The sequence below is a fragment of the Sinocyclocheilus anshuiensis genome, unplaced genomic scaffold (genome assembly GCF_001515605.1).
Source record: "Sinocyclocheilus anshuiensis isolate Anshui unplaced genomic scaffold, SAMN03320099.WGS_v1.1 scaffold208, whole genome shotgun sequence".
Lineage (NCBI taxonomy): Eukaryota > Metazoa > Chordata > Actinopteri > Cypriniformes > Cyprinidae > Sinocyclocheilus > Sinocyclocheilus anshuiensis.
The window spans coordinates 43,299-59,560 of NW_015557186.1; the positions used below are offsets into that span (position 1 = coordinate 43,299).

Consider the following 16,262-nt stretch of genomic DNA (forward strand, 5'->3'; position numbering starts at 1 on the left):
CATGTGTGAACATATTACATATTTGAATAAAATTAATCAAGGAACATACTTTAAAATGGTAAACTACTTTAAAAAAAAATTACAATATACATATTACAATATATATATATAAAAAAAAAATAAACATTTTTATGTATTAAATATAATCTTTATGTAAAAATGTATTTTGGGTCTCTAGTAGGATATCCACATTTGCATTTAGCCTAAATGTGGGCTACTTTTAAGATTGTAAATATATTTTCTTGCCCCTGAAATACATTTTGAAATATATTTTAGTGCATGAAGGTTAAAACTAAATATATTTTCAATTTTCAAAATATATTTTATTGAGCTTCACTATTTACAGCATGTATTTAAAATATATGTTGGCCAGAAAAATATATCCAGAATCCTGTCCTTCTCATCAAACTTGTCTGGTCTAATGTCATGATCTCAAGAATAAAATGAGACTTCTGTCATCATTTACTCATCATTATGATACTTTATAGTGTGTTTTGATATTCAAATGATAGGTGCAGTTTTTATTTACCCTAAATGGATTCAACATAATTAGAAAAATGAAAAAAAAAAAAAAGTTCTGTTAAAAACTGAAAATCTTTAATATTAATGGTTCCCACACATTTAAAAAAAAAAATAAACAAGAGAACATATTTTAAAATAAAATGTAACTATTTTTACTCTTTTCACAAACTGCAACTTTTATAAACAGCATTATAACATTTTATTTTATTATTTGTAACAAATCCTGAAGCTCAAACAGCGAAAGTGTAGCGCTCGCAACGCCAAGATCATGGGTTCGATTCCCATCAACGCAGTGTAAATTTCTTTGGATAAAAGCATCTGCCAGATTTATAAATGTGAATAAACACCCTCAGAGAGCAGCTGAGAAACTGACATAAGAGAATAACAATAATAATCAAAATTGTTTTGTTTCTGTGTAGCTGACATTAATCATGAAATGTGTTGAATTGACCCGCAAACATTATAATCCTAATACGATGTTTGTATTCATCAGATCATCTGAACTTTGCATGCATGTTCATGATCCTAAATGAGATTTCAAAAAAAGTCACAAAATACCAAGAAAAAATATCAGGTTTTTCCACAACTCAAAAATCAATTCGTCAAAGTGCAACAAAATTCAAGACTTAAATCAAGATTATTCTCTGGAGATTCACAATGACTGAAGATAAGAGAACCTGATCAAAATGAAGTGAATTTATGATTAAACCAGAACACATATTTGACAATAGACTTAATTTAAAGGGAAAACACTTATTTTTCTGACCCCGTTGACTGATATTTGAACTTGTTTTAATGATAAACTCACTTCAGTTTGATGCATTTTTCAGAAAACAAGAAGTATAATCTACAGTCATTGTGACGCTCCAGTAAATGTCTCTTGATTTAAGGATGTTCAGATGTCTGCGCTGGAAAACCAGACAAACATAGTAAGTTAAGAGCATGAGTTTCTGCAGCGTGAGGGTGTTTCAGTGTGTTGGTGGTAAATTGAGGAGGTCTGACCTCACCCTTCACCCTCATCTCGACCTCCAGCAGCCTCTCGCACCCCGAGGGAAGAAAGACAATAGTTTACTGAGGAACACGAGCTGATGACTGGAGGTCAGAGCAGTCTGGAGAATGATGAACGCGCTGTACTTTAGTCTGTTCAGAGGAAGAATTCTTTCAACTTAAGATCACTTCTGTGGTGTGTTTATGTGGAAAACTCATGGGGAAACAAATTTAAATAATTTTACATATATTTCAAAATAAATGAAAAAAAAGGACAAAAATATATAGTTGCTAAAATATGTTTAAAAATACATTTATGTAAATATGTTTTCTACCAATACTTTTTGTATGTTTTTGAGAATTTATTTTAAAAATATAAATATATTTTTTAAAGAATTTAAAAAAAATTTTTTTGAGCGCCATATATTTCAATTCAAGAAAATACATTCATGTCACATTTGTTTTTGTTTTTTTTTTTTGTTTTTTTGTCTATAACACGTGTTATGTTCTTGCCCCTGAAATACATTTTAAAATATATTTTGGTATATGAAGGTTGAAACTAAATATATTTTCAATTTCCAAAATATATTTCATTGAGCTTCACTCTTTACAACTTATATTTAGAATGTATTTAAAATATATTTTGGCCCAAAAAGTATATATGTGACCCTGGACCACAAAACCAGTCTTAAGTGTCAATTTTATGAAATTGAGATTTATGCATCATCTGAAAGCTGAAAAATAAGCTTTCCATTGATGTGTGGTTTGTTAGGATAGGACAATATTTGAAAATCTGGAATCTGAGGGTGCAAAAAAATCAAAATATGAAGAAAATTATCTTTAAATTTTTCCAAATGAAGCTCTTAGCGATGCATATTACTAATCAAAAATTAAGTTTTGATATATTTACAGTAGGAAACTTGCAAAATATCTTCATGGAACATGATCTTTACTTAATATCCTAATGATTTTTGACATAAAAGAGAAATTTATAATTTTGACCCATACAATGTATTGTTGGCTATTGCTACAAATATACCCCAGCGACTTAAGACTGCTTTTGTGCTCCAGGGTCACATTTGTATATATTTTTGCCATATGGGTGTCAATGCTTGTAAAAACATGCCCAAAAAAGAATCCACTCTCCAGTTCCAAATCAGAACTAGTTTGAGCTCTTCATGAGGAAAGTGTTTGTTTTGGTCACTGCCGCATGTGCTCATGTCCGTCTCTGCTCTTCTCTCGCAGTCGGTTCGTTTGTCTGACGATGAGTTGAGGAATCTGCTGCAGGAATGTGAGGAGGACATGATCCGATCTCCTGCAGGTTCCTCATCAGAATCATCTCTCGGGACGAGCTCAGCTCTGGATGCTTCTCCACGTCTCTCTGGCTCGGATCTGCTACAGCACAGTGAGACTGACACAAAGAAAGAGGCATGAAATATGAAGGAGACTGTTCTTCTGTTTTCTATTTCGCTCTGGTTCATAATCTAGGTCCTTGTGCTTTTAGAGTTGCACAATAAGTGAGGACACGAAAGTGTGTTTGCTTCCAGTCTCTGATGTGTCTGCCAGCGTCAGCATCACGGTCAGACTCCAGTGCATCTGAAATAGAACGTAAGAGGACAAAATAAAATGTTCCTTTTCAAAAATCAAACCAATATGTCTTTTTATTCATGTCATGAGTTTTTGATTAACTCAAAGAAATATGTGGATCAAATCCGTCTGATGCTGATTCGTTGAGAACCCTCACTAGTGCACTTGTGTTATGGCTCATTAACACCACGCAAGTACACACACTACTGTCCGAACGTTTGGGGAATGCTTTAAATTAATAAAAAATGACACACGTTCTATTTCAAATAAATGCATGATCAAACCTTCTGTTCATCAAAGAGTCTTGAAAAATAAAATGTATCATGGTTTCCACAAAAATATTGTGCAGCACAACTGTTTTCAACACTGATAATAATCAGAAATGTTTCTTGAGCAGCAAATCAGCATATTAGAATGATTTCTGAAGATCATGTGACACTGAAGACTGGAGTAATGATGCTGAAAATACAGCTGTGCATCACAGAAATACATTACAGTTTAACAGAGATTCACATAGAAAACAGCTGTTTTAAATTATAATAATATTTCACTATTTTTACTGTATTTTTGATTAAATAAATGCAGCCTTGGCGAGCAGACGAGATGTATTTCAAAAATATTACAAAGTCATACGGACCCCAAACGTTTGAACAGTACTGTACTAAATGTCCAGAGCTAAAGCGGAAACAGCTCACATTGTCTTCACAAACTGTAGATTACTGAGTGTAAAGCATGACGTTTGTGCACGTGTGGACGTATGGACGTGTTACAGCGACTCCAGCATTCCCAGCGTTCCTGACCTTGAAGGTGAGCCGAGTGTTTGCTGATAAAAGATCCTGGATTTCATGTGAGGGTTTTTTAAAATGCTCTTTTGACCAAATTAGCTTTTGTTGTAGCAGTAACCTTGAGTCATTTTAACCATAAACCAAACCGCAGACAGACTACGCAATTAAAATGTCTACTTAAGACAAATTCTTATTTATGGACTGGATTTCTTTGAGATTTATAGTGTAAACCTTTTTTTTTTAGAAATCAGGCCGGCTGACGTCGTGAGCTACTAAAAACAAAAGCATTTCATTGTCATTTTTGAATCAAAAGTATTTATTCTTCATTGATTTTACAAAAGGATTGATACGAATTAAACAACATTGTTGTGTAAAACTAGTAACAATACTGACACTGAAGCATTCTTAAACTAAGAAAATCCTCATCAGTGTGCAAACAGTTTATACAAACACTTCTAATGTCAGGTTACAGTTCCTTATAAATTATTTAAATAGCATATATATATATACACAACAGAAAAAAAACAGCTTTACCAATAACTTATAAAAAAAAAAAGAAAGATCATTCATTAATTAGGCACAAACTAATTATATTAACAATGCATTCATGTTCTACTGGGGCATCTCATAAAAAAGTTTTTTTTCTTTTATTATGTACAGAATTAATGTTTTACTACATACAGTAGCAAACTGAGTTATAAATGGCACAAATATAATTAGCAATTTTTGTTATATTATACAACAGTGAGGTAATATTTGTACGTTTACATCATATTCTGTTCACCATTCATTCACCCCAGGAAGGAAACGCTCCAGTTGTTCTCTTTGTTTCAGTAATACATGGCACTGAGATGAGTTCTCATGCATCCATCTCCTCTCAACAAAATAAATAAATTAAACAAGTGCGCCTATTATCCATCCCTCTGTAACATTTCCACTTCCTTTTTCATTTCTGCTTGTTTAGAACCACAAAAACTCTCGAGTCTGGCTTAAGCTCATCAGGACATCTGTGTAATAATCTAAGACATGAACTTCCTCATTGAGCAGCAAATCACAAAGGTCCCTCTAGCCCTGAGAAGCACTCCGCTCTATAAACAGTGAAATTAAAACTCTTGGGTTGTCAATATCGATGACTGAAGCTGATCAAAAGCAGACCTCAAGACTGCTGAATTTGAGGGGGGGGGGGTGTAATGGGTAACTCATAACTTATGGAAAAACGAGCCTGAATCAATGAGTCCTGAAGATCTGGCTGTCTCAATCCATGCAGAAGAACACGTTTTCACAAAGTCAAACAGACTTGTCTGTCCTGTGCGTCACCCCTCAACCGTTCCTCCTGTGGCATCTCAAACCCACCAGAAGTCACAAGTGGCTCCTTCGTCATGATCATAGTCCACAGCAGATCGGAGGTGACATTACAGAAGAACTTCCCTTTACCAATCACATGATAAGAAACAAGCTGAGAGTCGCTGAGATAGATGAGATGAAAGTATTGTTGGGTCTTCATGCTCGATCTGCTCCTGTGGTTCTTGTTTAGATTGAAAGTTTTTGGCCTCCACGTTTGGATCCTCGACCCCACCGCAGAAGAGTTTTATAACAGAACACATTTAAACCGACAGATAGCGGGCACATCCTTAAGGAAAACGCTGATGGGGCCGTTATGATGCATCTGCAAAAGAGTCAAACAAACACTCATGAACTTTCCAGAACAATAAGAGAACTATAGAGAGGAATATTCTTCAAAACCATCCAAACATGTTACCTCGGCATTTGTATTTGAGGTCTGAGAAGTAAACCATCTCTTGAGAGAAGACAAAGAGGCCAAGTCTTCCTCCGGCATATGTCTTGTCATTGATGCTTCCTGAATCAGCCAAGACTTTTTTGCCTTCATACATGATAACTCTAAAAATCAATAAACAGAACAGAAGTGAGTGAAGCTGCTTTTCCGATTTAGCTGTTGTTTTGTACCTAGGACAAAACGGTTGATCTAAGTTGAGGCCGCCCAATGCTGTTCCTGGAGATACGCCTACCTGCAGAATTCAGTTCCAACCCTGCTCCATCACACCTGTGTGCAATTATCAAGTGGTCCTCAAGCTCTTAATTAACTGGTTCAGTTGTGTTTGATGAGGACTCGAGCTGAACTGAGAAAAGTAGAGCTCCAGGAATGGGATTGGGCACCCCTGATCTAAGTTGGCTTCCACACTTACCTGATGTGTCCGGTTTTGGGTCTGTGGATTAGTTGCCATCTGTAGGCGGTGTAATCCTTCCAGCCAATGTTCTTGGGATCATGCCACAGGGTACGCACCTGCAAATGGTCCAAAATAAGGTGAGCAGGACATTTCAAACGCCAAACTCAATTGAATGTTCTCACGACTGCTTGAGTACGATATGTACCTGTCCCTCGGTGTCTCCAGTGTGCCACAAAGCGTTCCTGAGGTGTTCGCCCGGTCCTGTTGTCGAGTTTACTACTTTAATGGACAGTCCTGAGTACCCCTGTGCTTTAGTGGGTGTATGAGACCAGTAGGTCTGTGTGATCTGTTTCCACATCACCACGTAGAAACGTGAGCTGGATTGGTAGCCAAACACAAAGCCGGCGTAGTCGTCGTCACGGTCTGTGTTGATGAAGAATGTGCCGCTAAAGTCCACGGCATTGAACTCATCATAACCTGAGGGACAACAACAAGAAGATGATTAACATTTGGATGTAGATGAATGTGTTTATCATGAGCTGTATCTCTCAACCACTTACCAACAGCGATGCCAGGATCACAGTTGACGGTCTGCAGAAGTTCTTTGCCCTGGTGACGGACGACCCAGTTGGGGTCGATTTGGGAAGTTCCTGTGGGATCGAGAGGAACCAATTGGAACCTACGGAAGTCTGTTTCACTGATGCCAAAGTTCTCCGGGCAAACGTCGTAAATATCCGGCACGTTATCGACGTCAAAGTCGTCCTTGCAAACTCAGCCAAGACTTTTTTGCCTTCATACATGATAACTCTAAAAATCAATAAACAGAACAGAAGTGAGTGAAGCTGCTTTTCCGATTTAGCTGTTGTTTTGTACCTAGGACAAAACGGTTGATCTAAGTTGAGGCCGCCCAATGCTGTTCCTGGAGATACGCCTACCTGCAGAATTCAGTTCCAACCCTGCTCCATCACACCTGTGTGCAATTATCAAGTGGTCCTCAAGCTCTTAATTAACTGGTTCAGTTGTGTTTGATGAGGACTCGAGCTGAACTGAGAAAAGTAGAGCTCCAGGAATGGGATTGGGCACCCCTGATCTAAGTTGGCTTCCACACTTACCTGATGTGTCCGGTTTTGGGTCTGTGGATTAGTTGCCATCTGTAGGCGGTGTAATCCTTCCAGCCAATGTTCTTGGGATCATGCCACAGGGTACGCACCTGCAAATGGTCCAAAATAAGGTGAGCAGGACATTTCAAACGCCAAACTCAATTGAATGTTCTCACGACTGCTTGAGTACGATATGTACCTGTCCCTCGGTGTCTCCAGTGTGCCACAAAGCGTTCCTGAGGTGTTCGCCCGGTCCTGTTGTCGAGTTTACTACTTTAATGGACAGTCCTGAGTACCCCTGTGCTTTAGTGGGTGTATGAGACCAGTAGGTCTGTGTGATCTGTTTCCACATCACCACGTAGAAACGTGAGCTGGATTGGTAGCCAAACACAAAGCCGGCGTAGTCGTCGTCACGGTCTGTGTTGATGAAGAATGTGCCGCTAAAGTCCACGGCATTGAACTCATCATAACCTGAGGGACAACAACAAGAAGATGATTAACATTTGGATGTAGATGAATGTGTTTATCATGAGCTGTATCTCTCAACCACTTACCAACAGCGATGCCAGGATCACAGTTGACGGTCTGCAGAAGTTCTTTGCCCTGGTGACGGACGACCCAGTTGGGGTCGATTTGGGAAGTTCCTGTGGGATCGAGAGGAACCAATTGGAACCTACGGAAGTCTGTTTCACTGATGCCAAAGTTCTCCGGGCAAACGTCGTAAATATCCGGCACGTTATCGACGTCAAAGTCGTCCTTGCAAACGTCACCTCGCCCGTCTCCTGGGCAGGAGAAAAGAGACAAAAATTCAGCATGTGGAAGTTTACACTTGCACAAATAAAATTTCACATAAAATGGACTAAAATCAGCGCCGGCGCGTTGGACTCACCGTCCGAATCCAGTTGATCTGGGTTGAAGGCAAGTCGGCAGTTGTCTTTGTCATCAGGCACGCCATCATTGTCGTCGTCGTGATCGCAGGCGTCTCCTTTGCCGTCCTTGTCGTGGTCGACCTGGTTGGCGTTGGGGATGTAGGGACAGTTGTCAAGGTTGTTCTGATGTCCATCCTCATCGATGTCCTGGTTGTTGTCACATTTGTCTCCAATGTTGTCAGAGTCAGAGTCGATCTGTGACATCACATGGATTATTGCAAAGCCGTCATCATCTGCTGTTAATAGTTGCACACTTGTGTCTTAAAAAAGCAAGTTCAAGCATCTCACCTGGTCAGGGTTGTGCTCCAGTGGGCAGTTGTCACAGTGGTCACCGACTCCGTCTGCGTCACTGTCTCTCTGGTCAGTGTTGTACACATATGGACAGTTGTCCTTCTCATTCAGGATGCCTAGACAAATAAATTCCAGTGTTACACCAAAACACCCTTATAATGGTTTCTGTGTTCTTTGTGTTGATCGGGTTACATGATGAAAGAAAGACTTACCATCACCATCGATGTCAATGGCACAGGTATCACCCTCGCCATTGTTGTCGGTGTCAGTCTGTTCTGGATTACTGTCATATGGGCAATTATCACATCGGTCACCAACTTGATCGCGGTCATGGTCGTACTGTCTTGGGTTAAAGATGAACGGGCAATTGTCCTGTTTCAAACCAGAAAGACAGAAAACATCTGGAGACGCTCTCTACCTCACAGACCGAAATGTATAAATATACGCACACATCATCGAAAAGCTCTAAACAAAATTAATGTCTGAAGCGATATGCCATGGACATGACGATTTGGGACACAGCTGTGCTGGAATGCAAGACTGACTGTCTGTTTGTTTGCCCAGTCAAATTTTTTCCAAGTGTACGATTTGAATTATGGATGTTAAACCAAGAGATCCAGAATGGCTGGATGGAAGCCATCATAAATGCTTTATTTATTTGCTACTGGCAAAGTTTCTCTCTCTGTCCTGTTCACTCTGTTCTTTCTTTTTTAGTGACAAAAGTGAAAAAAAAAAAAGTGAAAGTGACGTGACAAGTGGCCAAGTATGGTTACCCATACTAGGAATTAGTGCTCTGCGTTTAACCCATCCTAAGTGCACACACACAGCAGTGAACACACACACACCGTGAACACACACCCGGAGCAGTGGGCAGCCATTTATGCTGCGGCGCCCGGGGAGCAGTTGGGGGTTCGGTGCCTTGCTCAAGGGCACCTCAGTCGTGGTATTGAAGGAGGGAGAGAGCGCTGTACATTCACCTACAATCCCTGCCGGTACGAGACTCGAACCCACAACCTTTGGGTTACAGGTCCGACTCTCTAACCATTAGGCCACGACTTCACTTAGTCAGTATCATGCTATGACAGTCAAATCTAAATGCTCTTGCAGAAGAACAGTGTGTACGACTTACCCCTTCATCAGGGATCCCATCATTGTCATCATCATTGTCACAAGCATCTCCAGTTCCATCTTTGTCATAGTCTTCTTGACCAGAGTTGGGAAGGTCAGGACAGTTGTCCTAAAAATGACATGTTTTGATGAAGATTTTGTAACCTCATTGTATAATGGGATATGGTAAGGAAATGGTCACATACCTTCTTGCAGTGGTAGGTGGCGTTTTCCACACAGTGGAGGTCCGTGTTTGGCCAGCCGTCAAGGTCAGAGTCCTCTCCACAGATGTAACCATTTCCAGCATAGCCTGGTTTACATTCGCAGCGGTACATGATGTCAGAGAAGATGCCCAGGTAGATGCAGTTGGCATTCTTATTGCAGTCATGGCTGCCGTCCTCGCATGGGTTTCTAGGTATGCAGACCTGTGAATAGGTCGATTTAATGTTGGTTAGCACCTCATGGAAGGAGAAAGAACTGGTTCTTCCCATCGTTAACACTGTTCTTTAGACTAGTCTAACCTGTTTGTTGGCAATGGCCTGCTCCGTTCCCCTGCCGAAGGGCTGCTGTCCAGAGTAGCGTGGAGGGCAGGGCAGGCAGTTGTAGCCTGGTTCTGTGTTCACACACTGATGGACTCCATTGAGCACGAAACAGGCATCTGGAACTTCTTCACACTGCAGATACCAAAATTAAGAATTTTTAGAAACACCAGTGTCTTTGTTTACAAGTGTCTGTCTCATTGGCGTGACACCTCACCTCATCAATGTCTTGACAGTGGACTCCATCCCCAGTGTATCCAACCGGACACTCGCCGCATTTCCAGGAGCCATCGGGGAAGCTGGTGCATTTGGTGCCAGCAAAGCATGGGTTAGACAGGCATCCGTCTGTTCATGATAGTACGGAACTGTGTTATTTTGATATCCTGTGACAAGAATTTTCAGCTTGATTTCAGCTTTATGTCTTACCAACTGGACACGACTGGGCATTGCACAAACGGGTGCCTTTGGAGTCACCCATACATTCTTTTCCACCGTATTTGGGAGCGGGGCTGTTACACAGATGGTGTCTGCGCTGAAGTCCTCCACCGCACGTGACGGAGCAAGAGTCCCATGATGACCAGGGTCCCCAACCTCCATTCACTGAGACACCGAGAGAAATACAGGGTAATTTGGGTTTTCAGGTTATATTCTGCAAACACTTAAATAGTTGCAAACACTCACCGGGGCACGGGTCCTTCTGGCACGGCTCGGTCTGACGACCGTCTCCCTCGCAGTCTTTCCCGCCCATCTGAGGCGTAGGGGAGTTGCACAACCGGATGCGAGTGATGACGCCCTCGCCACACGTCACTGAGCAAGAAGACCAGGGAGACCAGTGGCTCCAGCCACCATCCTGCTTGACTGCATGAAAATAGAAATAAGCATTAAAGATGTGCATGGGGATCCAAATATGAAGCCAGCAGTGCATGTTGTTGAACTCACAGCGTTTATCGCATTCTTGCGTGTAACAGTCTCTCGTCTGGACAGACGTGCCGTCGCAGTTGCTATTGATTCGGTCGCAAGAGCGTCCGCGCTGCTGAATGCCTCTTCCACAGGTCACCGAACAGTGTGTCCATTCGGACCAGGGCGACCAGCCGTCCACACCCGCATCGTTCGCTTGAAGAACACAAGAGATAATATCTCTAAATGTGGCCAGAGATCAGATGAACGATGATCTACATAATGAATTCTGAAACCTGACTTACGTGTTTCACAGCGTGGGCAGCATTCACCGTCTGGGAGAGTAGCGTTGGCACAGGGCATGAGAGGACAGGAGATTTCACGGCACACAGTGGCGGAGTTCTGTGAATAAAATATTTGAAGCGAGTTTAATTGCACGATCCCGACAGCTGCACATAATGGATGGGAAATAAACGCCTCTCTGCTGGCAATAAAAAGTGACCCTTGGCTTTGGCAGGAAAATCTTGTGGTGATATAAACTCTGAGCGGGCAGCAGGGGAATACATCTGACCGGACTAACAAAGTGTTTTAATGTGGCCAGCATGAGGGTGAAGACATACTGAGTCAGCGGCCACAACCGCACACACAGTAACACACAAACACACACGCAGGTGCTGGTCTCACCGGAAACCAGAGACAGCGGGTATCACTCACCAATTAAAACATTCCTGAATCCCAGCCATTTAGATGCATGTGTGAGACAGAAACACAGAGGAAGACATTGCACCTTTTTCCCTTCCCCAACACCAAGACCAGGCTTTCCACCGGGGATTTTGACTAACTTAACCACCAGCTACCCACACTAAACAAATACTAACCAATATAAATTAATTGAAAATCACACTTTACATTAGTTGAACAGTAAGAAGACCCATACCTGACACGTGCAGTGGGTGCAGCTGTCCACCGTCCACTCGTCTTTGTCTCTGTAAACGATGCCGTTGTGCAGACAAACCCCTTCGTGGATTTTAATCTGAGTCATGATTAAGTTGTTGTCTGCTGTCTGAAAGCCAGAAGAAGAGCAGAGGAACTGTCATTAGAAACAACTTGAGGGAAGTGGCTGAGGAACAACGGCTTGGCATCTGAAGAGAAACAGGGTGGAGAGACACATGTATGTATGAACATCAGCTTGTTTTGATCCTCACCACTTGGCGGAGCTCGTTTGACAACTGCTTCACCACCATGCCGAGTCCCTTGAGCTCCTTAAACATGCTCGACAGATCGTCGCATGGGAATCCACAGATGTCCTGCAGATCTGAAGAGGAACAGGATTCTGACGTTAACTTCACGAGTCCATGATGAGACCCCAGACACATTACAAGCACATGAAGATCATCTGACCTTTAGACTTGTGTCCGGTGTAATCAGTGCGGATGGCGGGGCTGGATCCGTTCTCGGGGTTTTCCAAGGTCATGACATCAGTGATGAAGGTTGCTGTATTGACAACACAAGCTTTAATATAATATTTCTGTTTTTTATATAGAAATACATACTATATTTATTTAATTACACTTTATTTTTTCAGTATTTAGAATATAAAAAGTTAATTTTTTATACAACATAAGCTCTATTAAGCACTCACGGCTCTCGCATCCTTTATTGCGTAAAATCGCGTCCAGCGTCGTTCCAAAAACAAACCGCACGTTCTGGAGAACTCCCTTGAAAACGAGATAATGGTCAAAACCGAGACTGGCAGAACAAAACCCAACACAGTTCCAACGGCTACTGTTACATGGAACATTCAGACGGAGACTGTAAAAATAAAACACTTCGCGCGCACGAACCGCGTCTTTACGCGTTTCCAAACGTCTCGTTAAGAGGACGAAAATACGCATCAAATGATAATATAACACAACGGATAGCACGATAGTACCACAGATAACTAATATAATACCACAACAATCATGCAGCTCTGATACATCAAACATAAACAAAACCCAGATTCTTACCATGAAGCGATCGGATTTGGCGGCTCCTTTGGCGATCCTCAGGCTCGAGATGTCCGCGCTCTCCTGATTCAGGATCTGCTGGATCGGAGCATCGAGTTCTTGAGTGTTGATCTCCTCGCAGCCCACATGGACCTGAGCTCGATCCTCCTGCACAAACACCGTGATGTTCTTCCAGTGTCCGTTCGCCACGTCCACGTCCTCAATGGACACCACATGCTGCCCGCTCGCGGTCCAGTACACCAGATCCACGGTGTTGGCTTTCCCGTTGGAGATGATCTCAAAGACGGATCCGGTGCCGTCTGTCCTCTCCACGGAGACCAGGCTGCCTCTGGTGCGCTTGGCTTGCTTAAGGTTGGCGGTGAAGATGCAGCCTCTCTCGCTCTGAATGGAGTAGATCAGGTCCCTGAAGGAGAGCTCGGGCTCTGAGGGGATCAGGCTCGGGTTCAGGATCTTGTACGCGGGGCTGTTTGGATCGGGTCCCTTCTCTAAACTCACCCCATGATGCTTCTTATGAACATGAGTGAGCTCGAACAGGTCGAACACGGTGTCATCATCTGGCATTTCTGCGGGTTCGAATGCGAACGTGAGCACGCACGAATATACCAAACACATGAGAACGAACCAAAGCATAAATTTTCTCCTCACCTACGAGTCTGCTGCTCGCGGAACTCCACAACAAGAGGCACAAAACGAGTCCTCTCAGAGTCCTGATTCCCCCTGAAATCACATCACACATCTGTCTGTACGTGTGAAGAACCTTCTCGAAAGCACAGCGCTGAAAATACACACCTGAAGAGAGACGCTCTTATAATCAAGACGCTTTGCAGAAATTCCCTGGTATCTTTGACTCTGTGTGTGTTGGAGATGTTCTGCTCTTCTGCGCACACGAGACTCCAGCGCTATTTAAGTCATTTCATACATTCTTCAGCTGCTCTCTCGACCAATCGGCGTTCATGCTACTTAATGTTAATAGCATACAACGAAAATACTTAATAATAAGAACAATCACTAACACGCAATAAATAACAGTCATATCTATACACATTTTTCCCAGAACTATCTTACGACCCAGTAGCAATTCTTCCATGGCCCGGTAGTGGGTCGGGACCCATTGGTTGGGGACCTCTGGTATAAAGCATTATAGAAATAAAGGTGACTTGATTTGACAATCTGATGATTCACATTTATCTGGAACAATCTGCAAACATGAGAGCTCAGTAAATGCTTTTGTGTTGAATTATTTTGCTCGATCCTCCTGCACAAACACCGTGATGTTCTTCCAGTGTCCATTCGCCAAGTTCACGTCCTCAATGGACACCACATGCTGTCCGCTCGCGGTCCAGTACACAAGATCCACAGTGTTTGCTTTCCCGTTGGAGATGATCTCAAAGACGGATCCGGTGCCGTCTGTCCTCTCCACGGAGACCAGGCTGCCCCTGGTGCGCTTGGCTTGCTTGAGGTTGGCGGTGAAGATGAAGCCTCTCTCGCTCTGGATGGAGTAGATCAGGTCCCTGAAGGAGAGCTCGGGCACTGAGGGGATCAGGTTCGGGTTCAGGATCTTGTACGCGGGGCTATTTGGATCGGGTCCCTTCACTAAACTCACCCCGTGATGCTTCTTGTGGACATGAGTGAGCTCGAACAGGTCGAACACGGTGTCATCATCCGGCATTTCTGCGGGTTCGAATGCGAATGTAAGCGCGCACGAATATACCGAGCACATGAAAAACAACCAAAGCATAAAGTTTCTCCTCACCTACGCGTCTGCTGCTCGCGGAACTCCACAACAAGAGGCACACAACGAGTCCTCTCAGAGTCATGATTCCCCTGAAATCACATCACATCACATCACATCACATCACATCACACATCTGTCTGTACGTGTGAAGAACCTTCTCGAAAGCACAGCGCTGAAAATACACACCTGAAGAGAGACGCTCTTATAATCAAGACGCTTTGCAGAAATTCCCTGGTATCTTTGACTCTGTGTGTGTGTGTGTGTGTGTGTGTTGGAGATGTTCTGCTCTTCTGCGCACATGAGACTCCAGCGCTATTTAAGTCATTTCATACATTCTTCAGCTGCTCTCTCGACCAATCGGCGTTCAGCAGGACGCGCATATTCAACATCAGGAGAAAAAACTGCGCATTCCACAGCAAACTTTACATCAGCACACACACACACACACACACACATGCCAGAAATGACGAATGTCTACAGCCCTTGTACCATCATGCCATTTTTCTGGGCACTACATGATTCCCCTGAAATCACATCACATCACATCACATCACATCACATCACACATCTGTCTGTACGTGTGAAGAACCTTCTCGAAAGCACAGCGCTGAGAATAAACACTCACCTGAAGAGAGGCGCTCTTATAATCAAGACGCTTTGCAGAAATTCCCTGGTATCTTTGACTCTGTGTGTGTTGGAGATGTTCTGCTCTTCTGCGCACACGAGACTCCAGCGCTATTTAAGTCATTTCACACATTCTTCAGCTGCTCTCGACCAATCAGCGTTCAGCAGGACGCGCATATTCAACAGCAGGAGAAAAAACTGCGCGTTCCACAGCAAACTTTCCATCAACCCACACACACACACACACACACACACACACACACACACGCCAAAAAATGACCTATATATAAATATATATACACACTCTAAAAGAATGCTGGGTTGTTTCAACCCAACTTTGGGTCAAATATGGACTAACACATATTTTTACATTTAATTTAACCAATATTTTTAAATTATATTCTTAACCCAAAAGTTGGGCTACTCCATATTCTTAGAGTGTATATATATATATCTTGGAGTGTATATAGATATATCTTATATATCTTATCTTATACATACACTACAGTTCAAAAGTTTGGGGTTGATTTTCTCTTCTAGTGAAATATTGTTACAATTTAACATAACTGTTTTCTGTGTGAATATCTGTTAAACTGTAATGTATTTCTGTGATGCTCAGCTGTATTTTCAGCATCATTACTCCAGTCTTCAGTGTCACATGATCTTCAGAAATCATTAGAATATGCTGATTTTATTTCTGTGGAAACTGTGATACATATTATTTTTCAAGATTCTTTGATGAATAGAAAGTTCAAAAGAGCAGCATTTATTTGAAATAGAAATCTTTTGTAACATTACTGTCATTCATTTCTTACTAAATAAAGAAGGTCTTTCAGCTCATCCAGCAGGATTCTATTTGGTCTCTGAATCATTTGTTATGACAGAAATTGCATATATCATGCAATAGCATTCCATTAGGATTTAGTTTGAAAATGTTTGCATTTGGACATTATGGTATTTCCTG

At 42.1% G+C, this 16,262-nt stretch overlaps 3 protein-coding genes across 6 annotated transcripts in view; 1 reads left to right on the forward strand and 2 right to left on the reverse strand.

The window, feature by feature from the left end:
* Positions 1–3,179, forward strand: part of fsip1 (fibrous sheath interacting protein 1) — a 30,378-nt gene extending 27,199 nt beyond the window's left edge. The window contains exon 12 of one of the 2 annotated variants that reach the window (XM_016474148.1): positions 2,755–3,179. In XM_016474148.1, coding sequence (XP_016329634.1) covers positions 2,755–2,943 — 189 coding nt within the window. In that variant the 3' untranslated portion in view covers positions 2,944–3,179. The remainder of the gene's footprint in view (positions 1–2,754) is intronic. The other variant, XM_016474147.1, reaches the window with a different exon arrangement.
* A 1,246-nt stretch (positions 3,180–4,425) lies between these two features.
* On the reverse strand, positions 4,426–13,832 carry LOC107678760 (thrombospondin-1-like). Of its 2 annotated transcripts, XM_016474146.1 has the most exons (24): positions 13,729–13,832; positions 13,585–13,656; positions 12,940–13,502; positions 12,573–12,648; positions 12,332–12,424; positions 12,136–12,245; positions 11,868–11,993; positions 11,236–11,332; positions 10,973–11,146; positions 10,715–10,891; positions 10,460–10,633; positions 10,251–10,378; positions 10,016–10,168; positions 9,701–9,919; positions 9,517–9,624; positions 8,600–8,759; positions 8,385–8,503; positions 8,057–8,291; positions 7,924–7,949; positions 6,628–6,829; positions 6,273–6,544; positions 6,086–6,183; positions 5,641–5,780; positions 4,426–5,547 (listed from the first exon to the last, which is right to left on the reverse strand). In XM_016474146.1, exons 3-24 carry the CDS (start codon positions 13,498–13,500, stop codon positions 5,537–5,539), a joined length of 3,459 nt encoding a protein of 1,152 aa, XP_016329632.1. In that variant the 5' UTR covers positions 13,501–13,502; positions 13,585–13,656; positions 13,729–13,832; the 3' UTR covers positions 4,426–5,536. The 2 variants fall into 2 exon arrangements, with proteins under 2 accessions (XP_016329632.1, XP_016329631.1); XM_016474145.1 differs by lacking the exons at positions 6,086–6,183; positions 6,273–6,544; positions 6,628–6,829 and adding exons at positions 7,180–7,277; positions 7,367–7,638 and having other exon boundaries at positions 7,722–7,949.
* A 344-nt stretch (positions 13,833–14,176) lies between these two features.
* Positions 14,177–15,555, reverse strand: LOC107678762 (thrombospondin-1-like). Of its 2 annotated transcripts, none has more exons than XM_016474150.1 (3): positions 15,300–15,555; positions 14,693–14,763; positions 14,177–14,610 (listed from the first exon to the last, which is right to left on the reverse strand). In XM_016474150.1, the coding sequence occupies exons 2-3, from the start codon at positions 14,754–14,756 to the stop codon at positions 14,177–14,179; spliced, it is 498 nt and encodes a 165-aa protein (XP_016329636.1). In that variant the 5' UTR covers positions 14,757–14,763; positions 15,300–15,555. The 2 variants fall into 2 exon arrangements, with proteins under 2 accessions (XP_016329636.1, XP_016329635.1); XM_016474149.1 differs by lacking the exon at positions 15,300–15,555 and adding an exon at positions 14,861–15,089.
* Between the last annotated feature and the right edge of the window lie 707 nt (positions 15,556–16,262).